Source organism: Lutra lutra, chromosome 3 (genome assembly GCF_902655055.1).
Source record: "Lutra lutra chromosome 3, mLutLut1.2, whole genome shotgun sequence".
NCBI classification, from domain to species: domain Eukaryota; kingdom Metazoa; phylum Chordata; class Mammalia; order Carnivora; family Mustelidae; genus Lutra; species Lutra lutra.
In genome coordinates this window covers 199015175-199030550 of record NC_062280.1, presented here as the reverse complement: position 1 = coordinate 199030550, position 15376 = coordinate 199015175, and the positions used below count along the sequence as shown (strand labels likewise).

Here is a 15376-nt window from a genome sequence, read left to right as displayed (position 1 = left end):
CCGGCAGCAGAGCAGGACGGTCCGACGCGGGAACAGCGCGGGAGAGCTCGGCCTGCCACCCGAGGGATCGCCAAGAATCACACGTTTCTCTGGACGGGACAAAGGGCGGAGGCTGATCCGCAGAAGCTTGTTCCGTCTTTAAACACGCCTGCCCCAAAGCTAGCAACTCCGCCCGTGAAAAGGTGAACTGCCTGAGTGCATGTTCCCTGGAACACTGTATGAACATGACATACAGGACATTTCAAGGACATCTCTGTGCTTTGTAAAATGAGCGGGTGGTGGCAAGACGGCTTTGATATCGGCAAAAGCTTTCTCACTTCAGCACTTGCCCCCTGTGATAGTCTCGGGGACCAAGAGGGCCACACTACCGTGTCCAAGTCACTGGAAGGCACGTCTGCGGGGGTGGCCGCAGTGTCCTGCTGGGGACGGGAGGACAGCACCGTCTGCCCCGGGAACGCCATGCCAGGGCCGTGCACTGGTTTCCCGAAGGAGCCACATTTCCAGGTCCAGGTTAAAATTCATTCTCATGGAGACATTTCAGACTTTCTCTGAACTGTCATAACTCGGGGATTCGGTACAAAGATCCAGCGGTTGCCAGAGCAGGATTGGGACCGCGTGACGGGGTGGAAGGCTACGGACCTCCCGCTGGAAAGTCAGCGTGGGGAGGTGACCTGCGGCAGGTGGCGCTGCGCGGCAGATCTGACAGCTGCTGGGAGAGTCAATCTTCCAAGTCCGGACCACAGCAGACGGTTCCTGTAACCATGGTGACAGATGTTAACTAGACTCCCGCGAGCATCTCACAGTACACACAGACATCCAGGCATTATGCTGTACATCTGAAACCAAAACGTTCCATGTCCGTCGTACCTCAATTAAAAACTCTTTCATAAACAAATGCGGAGAAGCAGCGGTTCCACAAGAGCAGGCCTGGCGCCGGCTACGCCCACACTCCAAGTCTGTGGCGCGGCTCCCCAGGGCCACCTGCCTCCTCCGGCTCCTCAGCCAATCACGATCTCGAGCCTAAATCTTGACGTTGGGAGTACTCACGTGTGATTTTACTCTTCACTGGAAATACTGAAAGTGACTTAAAGACCGCCAAATCCAACAAAATCTGCCTCTATGATGTTTCACGTGTTTAGAACAAAGAACGCTTCGCCATTTGCCCTTATTGGAAACTTCCTCAACGGTGGGAGCAAGTGTCCAGCATCTGAGTGACTGCGTGCTAGGCTGCTCTTCACTTACCCTGATTTCTCTCTCGGAAGCACCGCTTATAAAACCGATTATTTTAAAAGTGAACCACAGATCAAGAGTTAAGCTATTTTTTTTTAAGATTATTTATTTATTTATTTGACACAGAGAGAGAGATCACAAGTAGACAGAGAGGCGGGTGGTGGGGGCGGGGAAGCAGGCCCCCCGCTGAGCAGGGAGCCCGATTTGGGGCTCGATCCTAGGACCCTGGGATCATGACCTGAACCGAAGACAGAGGCTTAACCCACTGAGCCACCCAGGCGCCCCATGAGTTAAGCTATTTCTTCAAGCGCAAGCCCCTAAGGGACAAAGATGGGTTCAAACCCAGCCAAGATGAGCCTCCATGCCTGTCTCTCTACCCTTACAGACACCAGAACTGTTAAATATGAAATCCATGTTAGCTAGTCAATCTTCACTCCTGTAACTTAATTCTCATTATTAGCTCTACTTAAAACAGGAGTAGAAACTAGCATATGGAATTTTATATAAGCAAAGATTCTCTTAAGTCACTTTTATTGCTTTGGATTGTCATCAAGTATTCTAGTACCTATTATCATTGAGAAAAACTTTTATTATTTGTCTAGGTAAATCTTAAATTTTAACCTTCAAGAAGATTCTTTTTTAAGATTTTATTTATTTATTTGACAGAGAGAAACACAGTGAGAGAGGGAACACAACGGAGGGAGTGGGAGAGGGAGAAGCAGGCTCCCCGCTGAGCAGAGAGCCTGAGGTGGGGCTCGATCCCAGGACCCTGGGATCATGACCTGAGACCAAGGCAGAGGCCAAAAAGATTCTTAAATGTTTTTGAAGTTTTGCTGGAAAGTAAATGCCTGTTCATAGGTCCTGATATGCAGAAAGTTCACATTTTAATGCATACACAACTACAATTTGCATTTCTCTACCAGGGAGTTCTCTAGAATGGAAATTCACTGTAAAACACTGAGGGATTTCTGTCGAGCACAAATGAAGTTCTCAATGTTTGTCAAATAAAGTAAACAATCCGAAAACAACACAGTGTCTCATGGTAAATCGGGCCACATGGGACTTCAGATGCCAGTGACCCCAGCGCTTCCTCGCGGCGGCCTCACGGAACCGACACAACAGACTGGGAGGAAACAAATTCTCTCCACCGCGTACCACTTCGAAATGGGAACCAGACAATTGCTTAGAAAGGAAGTTAGTCTACACCAGAGGTCGGCAAGCCTCTGTGTGCGGGGCCGGAAAGTGAGGGATTCCAGCTCTGGGGGGGTTTGAGCTCCGATGCGAATGACTGAGCCATCGTAAAAGCAGCCTTAACGCTTGAGCGAATGAACACGGGGGACTGCGGGCCAGTGACACCTGATGACGGACACTAAAATCTGCATTTTATTACAACGTTCGCGTGTTATTTCGCAGGGTTCTTTCTTTTTTTTTAAAGCATTTAACAGGGTCACCTGGGTGGCTCAGTTGGTTCAGCACCCAATTCTGGATTTCGGCTCAAGTCATGACCTCTGGTCGTGGGATCCAGCCCTGTGTGGGGCTCCAGGCTGGATGTGAAGTCTGCTTAAGATTCTCTCTTCCCGGGGCGCCTGGGTGGCTCAGTGGGTAAAGCCTCTGCCTTCGGCTCAGGTCGTGATCCCAGGGTCCTGGGATCGAGCCCCACATCGGGCTCTCTGCTTGGCGGGGAGCCTGCTTCCCTTCCTCTCTCTCTGCCTGCCTCTCGGCCTACTTATGATCTCTGTCTGTCAAATAAATAAATAAAATCTTCAAAAAAAAAAAAAGATTCTCTCTTCCCAGAGACGCCTGGGTGGCTCAGTCGGTTAAGCCACAGCCTTTGGCTCAGGTCCTGATTCCAGGGTCCTGGGATCGAGTCCTATGTCCAGCTCCTTGCTCGGCAGGGGGCTGCTTCTCTCTCTGCCTCTGCCTGCTCGTGCGCTGGCATGTGCGTGCGCTCTGTCTCTCTGACAAATAAATTAAAAAAAAAAAAAAAAGATTCTCTCTCCCCCTCTCCCTCTGCCCCTCCCCTGCTCACACTCACTCTCAACGAAAGAAAGAAAGAAAAATAAAATAAAGACTTAACAATGTAAAGCACATTCTTGGCTCACAGGCCTTGGGAGAACAGGTGGTAGGCTGATGCAGCTTGTGATCAGTAATTCCCTAACCCCTGTTCTAAATATATACTCTGACATCTATTTGCTGGCAATTAGGTACTTCTATTTCATTATTAAGAACAATAAAAAGAAATGTGCTTTAAGGCTTTGTCTAAACTGCTGGTATACAGGTTTTTAAAAGAAAATTTTTAAAAATTACTTGCACCCCAATTAAATCTACTGCAAGAGGAGCAAAGAGGTCAAACCTCACTTCCTTTCTGGACCTCACACCTGCACAGTAAAAAGCACACCTGGGTTCTACAGAGGTTTCTGGGTACAAAGCAGCAAGTGTAAGTTCACTTGGAAAGTACATTTACACGCCTCCAGTGAATGAAACATGGAGCCACATGGAGATGTGTGACAGCAAACAGGCGTGCTCTGAAGTTCCACGACTAAACCACCTCCATGCGGTTTAATTAAAACTGTCCCCAGTCATTTAAAAAAGGCCATTTGTGGAACAGGCCAGTAACAGAAAATGTTTGTCACGTAAAACTTTAGCATTCACCTGTCTAAAAAGATAACCTGCAAACTTTAAACCTTTATGTGGGATTGTTATATGGCTATACGTGATCGTGGCAAGAAACACATGTGCTATGGGCTATGACTCTGGCAATCTGGCTAATATTTAAAGACGTGCTCATGAAGCAATACCATTATTTTTATTAAAATAATGCTAATGATGCTAAATGAAACTCTTTCTGCAGGAAACAAGTCACGTAGCTTCCAAGTCACCCCTGCCCCAGCAGAACAAAAACAAAAGCAAAACAAATCAGTCTGAGACTCACTTGAGTGTTTAATTCAAACCTATATTTGTAGTTTCTAAAATGTTGATCCACAGACCACTTTCTTGTTACACGTGTGTACCAATGAAAACAAAAGGCAGAGAATCACCGCCATCCCTGCAAAAGGAATGGCTCCTTTTCTAACATTCTTGAAAAATATACAATGTACAGTCCTTGCGCCTCAGCACAGGTGGCGACATAGTAAATACACCGGCCGGCCGCTGTCCTCGCCGCTGCGCGGGCTCCACCTACTACCTGCTGTGCGCCCGCTCCTTTTTGGATTTCTCCAGGGCCTTGTCCATGGTCTTCTCGTTCTCTCCTCGACACTTGGGACAGTACCACTTGCCCTTGGGTTTGTGATTCAGCCCCACGCAGGAGAAATGGAACCATTCGATGGGGCACTCGTCATTGTCACAGCCGATCATTTCTCCATAGGAGACCTGATTGCACAGACAGTACGTCGGCTCGTTCGGGTCAATGGGAAGGTCCGCAGGGGACGCTTCCCGCTCGGCTTTGGCCTTGGAGCGTTTCTTCTTCTTGGAGGCTTTTGCTTTCTTCTCCTTAGGTGTCCCGGAGGTGATGTCATCGTGGTCGTGATTATTGGCCGCATTCTCTCGGTTCTCGTTGTTGCGCTGTCGCCGAGACCGCTTATTATTGGTCTTCTCCGCCTGCGTGATTGTCTCACTCTTGGACTTATCCTGGCCGGCTTTGCCGCCGTGGCCGGTGGTGTCATTGACCTCCTGATGAGCCTCAAAGAGCTCCACATGACTGTCCACCTGCCTGGTCCGGTTCTCCACCAGCTCCACCATCTGACTCACGATCTGGATCTTCTCGTCGCCCAGCTCCTGGCTCCGAATCAGGGCTCTCTGAATGCAATGCAGCACTCTCCTTTTCTGGACGCCGTCTGTCTCGCGTTTGAATTTCTCATAATACTCATCCAGTTCCTTCAGGATTTCTGCAAAGGAAAAATAAGCATTACGTCCAATCTATAAACACTACAGAGCTTTTTATTTAAATTCTCTAGTCTATAAAAAAGTAATTGCGAAGGACAGAAATCATCAATGCAAGATTTCCTAGTATGAAGATCCTTTAACGTACGGGCCTTTCAAGCGACTTTTTTGCCCCCACTGGAAAAAAATTCCTGGAACTAAACACAAATACCAACACAGTTCCCATTTGGCAAAGTGCCCCTCAGAGCCCCCAAGGGACTCCGTGCACTCAAAAGCATGGGTAACATTACTGTCAGGGTCAGCAACTGAGGGGAGAAGTTTAAATTAGGTGGAGTGCTGCTACCCAAACTTTTCCTTTCTATAAAACTAAGTGGTTTATGTCCTATATTTCCAGTTTTTACTCAAATATTCTTCTAACTTTTAAAGACCTTTATTCCCTTTATTTTAGTGCACCAATGTCTAGAATACTGCATGAAATCAGAGAATGTGTGTAAATAGTACCTAGTGACCCAGGGCCTCCGTCTGTCAGTCACATCAGTGTCGTCTCACCTTGCTCCTCTATATTACTAAAAACAAAACTGGTTTGTCACAACTTAAGTCAGACAAGCTAGCTTTGCCTTAAAACAAAGGGGTCAGATTTTGCTCTTGCATTTACTGGTTAGGACAATACATATTCACATCTGTAAAAATCAACAGATTTTAAGACATAACCAAAACTAAAAAACCCTCAGTACTAAATTTAAACTTTGTACAAGGGGGCACCTGACTGGCTCAGTCGGTAGAACACGTGACTCCTGATCTTGGGTTTTGAGTTCAAGCCCCACACTGAGTGTAGAGATTACTTAAAAATAAAATCTTAAAACGAAAAAGTGTGTATGATTTAAAAATGTAATTTGGAAAGTGTAATTAGGGGGCGTGTGGGTGGTTCAGTGGGTTGGGCCTCTGCCTTCAGCTCAGGTGGTGATCTCGGGGTCCTGGGATCAAGCCCCGGATAGGGCTCTCTGCTTGGTGGGGAGCCTGCTTCCCCCACCTCTGTCTCTCTGCCTACTTGTGATCTCTATCAAATAAATAAATAAAATCTTTAAAACAATATAATTGGGCAATTTCTAAAGATATAAAAGTTGTTAAATAATCTTGATTGAAACAAGGAAAATAAACATTCTTGCCAAAAAACTACTTAAATATAAACAGAAATTTCCAGAGTTATTTTCCCCAAAGAGTAACAAATCTAAACAGTATCAGGGCGCCTGCCGGCCTCAGACAGAAAATCATGCACCTCTTGTCCTTGGGGTTCTGAGTTTGAGTGCCAAGAGTTTGGTGTAGAGATTACTAAAAAAAAAAAAAAGAAATGAATAAATAGTATCAGATTTTTCTCCTGAAACCATTTGCAGTCTTTTAACATTAGGCAATTCTATTCTCCAGCGAGGAAGTGTGGGAGGCAGGATGTATAAAATGTAACCCTCATCCCTTCCAGATCTTATCTCTAGATAGTTACAAGGCATAAACCTAACACTGGAATAAACACATGAACACAGACCAGCACTGAAGGTTACCTAAATGTATGTGTTATTTTCCAGGCTATATTCTTAAACTGAAGACGGCTCTGAAGACACTTCCTAGAAGAACAATGTAGACCATTTACCACCCCCAGAAAGGAGGAATGCCACAGTCCCAGTGTCTGGGAGTAATTAATTCTGAAAATAAATAGGCTCAACTTATCTAAGTTCTGTTTTTCATAGATGTTAAAATATGAGTTTCTGCAACTTATTTCTAAGTTAATTGCATATTACAAAGCTATTATTTGGTTTAACTGGTAACCAAATCTGTAAAGCCAATGCTAGCCTTTCACAGAAAAAAGTTCAGTAACCGGTTTTTACAGCACAAGCAAGCTTACATCCACGTGAAGCCTCGCATGTGGAAAAGAAACGAAAATCGCAGCACGAAATTACCAGAGCGAATTCTGTCACCTGCGCAGCGCACGTGTCTCTTAGACCCCCCGCGAAGTCCGGTGCCAACAGAGCCGCCGCCGCGCGCGGTACTAACAGGCGGGTGTCCCGCCGGCGCACCAGGAACTTCTCCGGCCCCCTCAGCTCCCGCCGCTGACCTTCTGAAAATGCTGCACGCACTGTCCCTCAGGGAAGCCACGGCCGCCACGAAATGAGCCTCCAGCAAAACTCATCTGACCCGTCCACCTGCTACACACGTACTTGGCCGTCCACGATGCTGCCCGGACGCGGCTAAGACGCGGAAGTCGAGGCGCGGCGGGTAGACCCTAGCAACACCCGAAACACCGCAGACGTGACTCAACGCGGCCGCTACCTCGAGCGCCATCTAACGCGGTGCACTGACCACTCGTCGTTCCGAGCCATCTCCCACCGGCGCAGACCGAGCAAAGGCCGCTGGCCACGTCCGGCTCCAGCACAGGTCGCGGGCGCCGAAGCGGCGGGTGCGGCACCTGCCCGCGAGTGTCCCCGCAGCTCCCCGGCCCGCCGTCGGCGCCGCAGCGGGAGCTCCGCAGCGGGGGCCGCTCTGCGGGACGCCGGCCCCGAAGCAGCAACACAGTCACCGCGCGGGGCGCTGCCGGTGCCGACACACTCCCCAGGGCGCTCACCAGCGGCGCCGGCGACACGAGTCCTCCCATCTTCGCTCCGCGGAGTCGCCGCCCGGCTCGGCGCCCTCGGGGCCCGCTCGTCCCCGCCAGGCACCCGCCCGGGGCCACTCAAGCTTGCCCCGCTCCGCGCGGCCGCACCCACGGGCCATCGGCCGGACCGCCTGCGGGTCCGTGCGGCTTGAGCCGCGTCCTCTGCAGCTCCGGCACCAGCGCTCGCCGCGCTCGCTCCGGCCGCCGGTGCCGCCATGGCTCCGCGGCAGGAAGTGACCGGGCTCGGGCCCCTGAGGGGCAGGGGCGGGGCCCGGCCCTCAGCCAATGGGGAGGCGGCCAGCGGGCGTCGCGCCACGCCCCGAGAGCCACCGCCTCTGGGGCTCGCCGGGCCGTAGGGCGGAGGCCAAGCGGGACGCCAATCACAGCCCAGGATCACCGACCACGTCCCGCCCCTGCAGCGCCAACGGCCAATCCGAGGCCGGAGGCCGGGCGACCCAAAGACATTCAAATCAACTCGACCTCCTCCTCCTCCCCGCCCCTCCAGAGAAACAAGGAGGCAGTGGAAACGAGACCCGTGCCAGTCACTGCGCAAAGCCCACCCTCATCCGGCTCAGCAGCCAATAGCTCAGCAGCGGAAAGATAAGGACATTCCATGGGGGACGCCGAGACCAATCACAAGGAGGCCACAGCGGGACGTTCGCAATATGCTAATAAGACCCCTATAAAAGTCGCTGCGAAGCCCCGGCTCCGCTAGATCGCGCAGGGGCGCCATGCCGCGGGGTCTCTCCGTGCGCTCGGGGCGTGCGGCCGCTTCCTACCTCCCCCCGCTTCCGTTTCCCTGCTGCGCAGCCCTGTAAACATTAGTAAACTCCGAGCGACGATCCGCGTCCCGTACACAGCCCCCCGCGCCGCGCCTGGCCTGGCAGGAAAGTTTCCCCAACAGCCAACAATTCCCAGCGGATACGAACCCTCCGCCTCTCTCCGGAACTCTGGGCAGCCGGGGCTGCAGAGAACGACCCACAGGTCCTCTTCCCTGCCATGTTCCTCTGCGAGCCGACAAGCTTTGCCCGCGTCCCCGAGCACAGCAGATGGGCGACTCCCCGACCCGTTCTCCTTCCCCTTCCCTGCCCTCCCCTTCCCCGCCGCACGCACGGAATAAAGCCCTCGCCCTCGGCGAACTACACCCGGCCGCGCCGCCCCTCACTCGCTGTACAGCTCCACGGGAGGCCCGGGGGGCCGGGCGGGGGCGGCGGCGACCCGGGCCGCACGGCGCGGAGTGTCGACCCCGGACTTTATATAACACTCAGATTCGGGACTGGGTGGGGGTGGCTCCGGGGATGGCGAGCAGAGCCGGGGACCCGCCGCCCGCAGCGCCCTCCCAGCAGCCCTGCGCGCAGCCCCGTCGCTGCGCCCCTCAGCCCCAGCGACCGCGGCACATCCCTCCCTCGGCGCCCTAGCCTGCGCCCCCTGAGCCCCCTCCCCCGCAGCACCCCGCCTCGTCACTTCACTACAAAGAGCGCTTTGCTCGCGCAGCCTGGCATGGAGACCTCCCGTTCCTCCTTCCTCCTCCGTGTCCGGGCTTCGTGCACAAGGACCTTGGCTAATCAAAGACGCTCCAGACCTTTTGTTCCTGCCCGGCCAGGGCCGCCGCCGCGGGCCCGCGGCTCCTCCGGGCGGGGAACAGGACGGCCCCGCGGCCCGGCGGCGCGCCGCGACCGGCGGGGATGGAGCGACCGCCCCCGCCCATCCCTCCCGCCGTACCTTGGTATTTCGCGTCGATCTCCCGCATCAGCGAGACGCTTCTCTGCAGGTCGAAAGGAAGAGACTCGATGGAGTCCAGGTAGTCCTCCACGTAGTTCACCAGGTGGACCTGCTCCCCGTTGGCAGGGCTCAACATGGTTCACCGAGGTCCCCGGCGACTCGGCGCGGCTTTCCGCTTCCTCCAGCCCCCGCCCCCTCGGAGCCCAGCGCTGCAAAATGCAAAGCTCCCGCCCGCCGGCGCCCCCCCTCCGGCCGGCCCCGCGCCGCTACATCTGCGAGCCGCGCCGCCTGGGCCCGGGGACCCGGCGCCTGGCGGGCCCGGCCGGCGCTCGGCGGCCTCGGGCGCGGGGCGGGCGCGGGCGGCGCGTGCGGGCGCGCACCCCGGCGCAAGGGCCGGGGCCGGGGCCGAGCGAGCGCGGGAAGGGGCGCGCGCCGCCCGCCGCGCCGCACTTGTCCAACGTGGAGAACCCAAATACCAGTTTCAAACACTTGGGAAACATTCGGCCCCCCGCACCGCGCATGCGCCCCGCCCCCCCCACCGCCCCCTCCCCGCGGGCCCCGCCCCCGCCGCATCACGCCCCTCACCGGCCCGGCAGCGCGGGGGTGTGGCTTTGTCTGTCACTTTGGCTGGGGAGGGGTCGCGGGGACAGGGGCGGCAGGCGAAGCGCGAACTTTACTAAGAGTTTCGCACTAGGAAGCAGAGCCTGTCGGGCGGGAATGCAGAACCATCCGGGAACGTGGGGAGCAGCCGACCCTGCCGAAGACCCGGTCGGAACCGACTCAGGCATGGGACGGCCGCCGCCGAGGCCATCGCTCTCCCGAGGCGCTACCTCCCTAACAACTCCCAGTCCCTCACTCTCCAGAGCCCCGCCGCAGAGCCGGGCATAAGTAAGGCCCGAAAGAGACTGGCAACACCGAGACCCAATCCGCTTGCCGCCCTCACCTCAGTCGGCCAATCAAGATGAAGAGGAGGCGGGGCGAGTACGGATAACTCCTCCCAGGCTCCGACTACCAGAAACCCGCGTCCTAAGGGGGGCGGGGGAAAGGGCGGGCGGTGCAGCGCGGAAGTGGTGGCGCATGCGCGCTTGCAAGGCCAGGGCGGCCACCGGCCCGGGAGGGAGGAGACCTACCATTAGGCGGCCGGACCACCGCTCCCAGCAACCTCAGCGGCTCGCGCGCCTGCGCGGTCCTCACCGCCTTCCCTTTGTGTCGCCGGCCGGAGCCCGGTTCAGAGCGGCTCGCAGACAAAGGGGCCCGAGAGTGGAGCTGCTTTCCGGACTGGGCTCCCGCAGAGGGCGGGGCATCCCGACCCCCTCCCGACTCTGCCCTAGGTTCCACTCTCATTCGAAAGACCCCCCCAAAGCAGGGTGGGGCAGACATCCGGTCCCGGGGGTCCGGGACCCCCTCCCCATACCGTCTCGGCCCTTCCCCTCCCCCACGGCCTTTCTCCCCGCGCTAAGCTCCTGTATTCGGGCTTTCTGAAAAGCCCGGCGCGGACCTCCCCGTTGCCTAGGCGACGGGCCCGCGCACCGGCCCGCCGCTTCCGGCAGAGGCCCCGCCCCGTGGGCGTGGCCCGCTCCGCCTTTGTCCGGCGGGCTCGGGCCTGCTCGGCTCGGACCGGCGCGCCCCGGGCTGCTCCGGGCCGGCCGGGGCGCGCGGCTGTGAGGTCCTGCTCGCGCCGGCCCTTGCCCGGGTGTCGGTCGGGGTGTCCTGTCGCGGCCTCTGCCGGGGAGCCGGCTCCGCGGCGCCTGCCTGCTTCGCCCTGGCGGAGCGGGTGCCCGGGGCGTGCGGGGTGCGGGTCCGCGGACTGCGAGCCCCAGGCCGTGGCCGGTGTTTACAGTTGTCCGTTCGGGGCTCCCTGGCTGGCTGGCCCGGCGGAGCCCCCGCTGGAGTGGGGGTTGTGAGGCCCCGCCCCACCGTGAGTGCAGAGTTTACGTACAGTCTCTAAACAAAAGGTCAGTCCCTAAAGAGAAGTAAAGGGGCTGCGAGTGAGCCGGTAGCGCTCCCACCGACCCGACGGCCGCGGGGGGGGCGGTGCTCGGGGGCGCGCGGGCCGGCCGGACGCCAGAGGGCGGCGGCCCCGGCGCTGAGCTGTCTGTCTTCCGGGGGGCGGTTTCCCGGCCCGGCGGACGCGAAGGGCGACCGGTGGTTGGACCGGCGGTAGCCCTGCGGCTCGGTCCGGCCTTCACCGTGAGACCCCTGCGCCCTTCCCGCGGCAGGACGGTCGCTGTGCTTGGCGACTCGCGCTTCTCGCAGTCGGCGCCCGGCTGAGTGGAGTTGGTTTCATTTGATGCCGCAGCTTACTGGCCGCGAGTCTGCGGGAGAGGCTTGCGCCCTGCGCCTGTGGCAACGAGACCACAGGTCCGTTGGGCCCTTGCATGTACCGACTGTAGAAGGAGTAGTGTTTGCATTTCGGGATACAGGTTAGGATCTTAGCCCTTCCAACCATAATCAAGCCGGTTTGAACTAGGTTATCTTCTTTAAAAATCGTGATGCCAGGGCGCCTGGGTGGCTCAGTTGGATAAGCGACTGCCTTCAGCTCAGGTCACGATCCTGGAGTCCGGGGATCGAGTCCCGCATCGGGCTCCCAGCTCCATGGGGAGTCTGCGCCTCCCTCTGACCTTCTCCTCGCTCGTGTTCTCTCTCACTGTCTCTCTCTCAAAAAAATAAATAAAATCTTTTTTAAAAAAATCATGATGCTGTCTGAATAATGATTCATGTTTTCATGGACTCTACAGACACGGAAACAAAAGGTTGTCTTAATTCCACAGGAAGTAGTTCAGGAGCGCCTACCTGGTGCTGGCTACCGCTCACCGACTGGGGATGCCGCAGTGCCTGAGGCGCTTACGTTGTATAAACAGTTCACCTTGTGGGCTAAGAGGTCAGAAGATATTTTATGTATTAGCTTTACAAAGTTATTAAAATACATATCGATGACTTCACAGTTTTCTGAACAAGATCAGAACACCAAGAGCTAAAACGTAACTCTGACCATGCGATTTAAATATATTACTAAGGAAAAGTGTTTAATTTTGAAGATACATTGAATTACCTTGGTTGTTTCAGTTCTGCTCTTTGGAGCGTGTTGCAAAAAGGATACTAATTTTTTTTTTTTTCTGAGTTATATTTCTGGTTTAACAGGTGATACTCAAAGCCATGGGAGTAAAACATAAGAGGTGAACAAAATATTTTATGTTTTCCGGTACTTAAAAAATAAAAATAAATGCTAACATATTTCCCTCAAACTTGAAATAGCTTTTTATTTTATTTATTTATTTGACAGACAGAAATCACAAGTAGGCAGAGAGGCAGGCAGAGAGAGAGAGAGAGGGAAGCAGGCTCCCTGCCAAGCAGAGAGCCCGATGTGGGGCTCCATCCCATGACCGTGAGATCACGACCTGAGCTGAAGGCAGAGGTTTAACCCACTGAGCCACCCAGGCGCCCCTCAAACTTGAAATACCTTAAACAGTAGGCTACCTTATCTACTCTACTTTGAATTTGCAAGATTTGGCCTTGAAAGAAAACGTATTACTGAGAACTGCATTTTTGGTTGTTGTCATTAAAGACTAGGAAATGGCATTCTAGATACTTTGGAATCATTAGTTTTATTAATTTTTTTATTTTTTTAATTTTTTAAAAGATTTTATTTATTTATTTGACAGAGACAGTGAGAGAGAACACAAGCAAGGGTAGTGGGAGAGGGAGAAGCAGGCTTCCCGCTGAGCAGGGCTCCATTCCAGGACTCTGGGATCATGACCTGAGCTGAAGTCAGACGCTTAGCGACAGAGCCACCCAGGCGCCCCTGGAATCATTAATTTTAATACACTTCTTTGTTTTGGCCTGGACCGGGGAGGAGTCACTTCAAAGAAACAGGATTTTCTTTTGGGGAGTATATTTGCTAATAAATGTTCCCAGTCATTTTTACTTTACCTTAATATTCAACCTGCAAAACGAATCATATTTTTCAATTAGCAATACCGCTCCTCAGATAAACCTCATTGGCTACGATGCCGCCACTGCGCAAAGCTAGGAATCCTATTTTTAATCACCATTATGTAGAGGGTTATGTTTGTCATTGGTCTAATGATTTCAGAAAGACTTAATTGAGTAAAGTAGAACGGCTGCCAAAGACGGCTGAACACCTTACACAACTGGTTTTCTGAAAACAGAAGATACCATTGTTAATTTAAAAGTCGTGAATTTTCTAGGGCCAATTCCAGCATGCCAGCTGTCCAGATTCCTGTGCAGGATTCGGTCTTCCCTGTTACTAAATGTGTTTTCAAAACTTCTAGCCCTTGCCTTGAATTCTGTGTGTTGACACAGATTGCCTTTTGTTCATTTGCTTATTTTACTAGTACATCTAGTATCTGGACCAGACTTTCTCCACGGCGGAAATTTTCTTCCACATGCACAACAGGTGGATTTCATCACAGATTAATTCAGCAGCTCTTTTCTTTAAATTTTTTTTAATTTATTTGACAGAGAGAGATCACAGTAGACAGAGAGGCAGGCAGAGAGAGAGAGAGAGGGAAGCAGGCTCCCCGCTGAGCAGAGAGCCCGACGCGGGACTCGATCCCAGGACCCCAAGATCATGACCTGAGCCGAAGGCAGCGGCTTAACCCATTGAGCCCCCCAGGCGCCCCTTGCAGCTCTTTTCTGAATGTAGTGCTGGAACAGTGAGGGAGTTCCAAAGAATTCACAATCTAAAGTACTGGGGCGAGAAGTACATACATTGTACTAGACACAGGAGATACTTACGACCTAACCAAGATCAGGATGCAGACAGGTGGTGAAGGAGGGATAATACTCCAGTAGAACTTGAGTAGTCAGGGAGCCTGTGCTTAGCACTGATGGAGAATTCTCCTACTTCTGAACAATAGGTTCTGACATTTTAGCTTTATGCATTAGAACATAGTTTACATTAGACTACAATTTAGCTTGAAACAGAACTGCAGAATTGGACTCCAGGGATTTTGAAAGAAAAAAATTAAAAACTAAGTGTTCTAGGAACATACTGGTTTGTCTCTGCTTAAGCACTTGCCTTTCAATAGGTGACCAAAACAAACAAACAAACAAACAAACAAAAAAAGAACTGAGGAACCTCCATGAGGTTTTGAGGAATGCAAAAATAAAGGGGACTCCTTCCTTCCTTCCTTCCTTCCTCCCTCCCTCCCTCCTTCCCACCCTCCCTATGTAGCTTCCTCCATTCCTTCCTTCTTTCCTTCCTTCAACACGGTTTTGCAAAATATCAGTAGGGTCACTTTTGTCAAGATAATTTGAAAGAAACTTCAAGTGAATCCGCCTTTAAAAATCCCACTGAGGGGCGCCTGGGTGGCTCAGTGGGTTAAGCCGCTGCCTTCAGCTCAGGTTATGATCTCAGGGTCCTGGGATCGAGTCCCGCATCGGGCTCTCTGCTCAGCGGGGAGCCTGCTTCCCTCTCTCTCTCTCTCTCTGCCTGCCTCTCCGTCTACTTGTGATCTCTCTCTGTCAAATAAATAAATAAAATCTTTAAAAAAAATTAAAAAATAAAAATTCTACTGAAACCGCAATTCGGATTGTTTTCGTTCTCAAGAGAGGAGATGATATAGAAGGTTTAACCTTAATAAATCCCAAGTAGACACTTCTATTACACCTACTTGATGAATGGGCGGTTTCCTAGCTTTGGTCTTGCATCCGGAGAATGTGCTGTCTTGGGGTGCAAGTGAGCCTTGTGCTAAGTGGAGACGTGCTGTGAACGCCTAGGAGGGCAGATGCTCCTGGTTCGTGCTGGAGAGCGAACGTGCTGTGTCAGGGTGCACACGTGCTGTGTGTAGACTGGGGTACAGATGTGCTGCGTTAGGGTGCAGACTCGCTGTGTTGGGGTGCGGACTGTGTACCGGGGTGCACGTGTGCTGTTGGGGCGCG

At 53.4% G+C, this 15376-nt stretch overlaps 1 protein-coding gene and 1 non-coding gene across 7 annotated transcripts; both read right to left on the bottom strand.

Moving 5' to 3' along the window:
* Positions 1-4162: 4162 nt before the first annotated feature.
* Positions 4163-10900, bottom strand: ING1 (inhibitor of growth family member 1). 6 transcript variants are annotated; one of them, XM_047720415.1, is made up of 3 exons: positions 7705-8162; positions 7077-7225; positions 4163-5114 (listed from the first exon to the last, which is right to left on the bottom strand). In XM_047720415.1, exons 1-3 carry the CDS (start codon positions 7965-7967, stop codon positions 4411-4413), a joined length of 1116 nt encoding a protein of 371 aa, XP_047576371.1. In that variant the 5' UTR covers positions 7968-8162; the 3' UTR covers positions 4163-4410. The 6 variants fall into 6 exon arrangements, with proteins under 6 accessions (XP_047576371.1, XP_047576367.1, XP_047576368.1 ...); XM_047720411.1 differs by having other exon boundaries at positions 7077-7240; positions 7721-7992; XM_047720412.1 differs by lacking the exons at positions 7077-7225; positions 7705-8162 and adding an exon at positions 10603-10900.
* A 2466-nt stretch (positions 10901-13366) lies between these two features.
* Positions 13367-13500, bottom strand: LOC125096538 (U4 spliceosomal RNA). Its single transcript, XR_007126222.1, has one exon. It is a non-coding gene; the product is annotated as a U4 spliceosomal RNA (small nuclear RNA).
* Positions 13501-15376: the final 1876 nt, after the last annotated feature.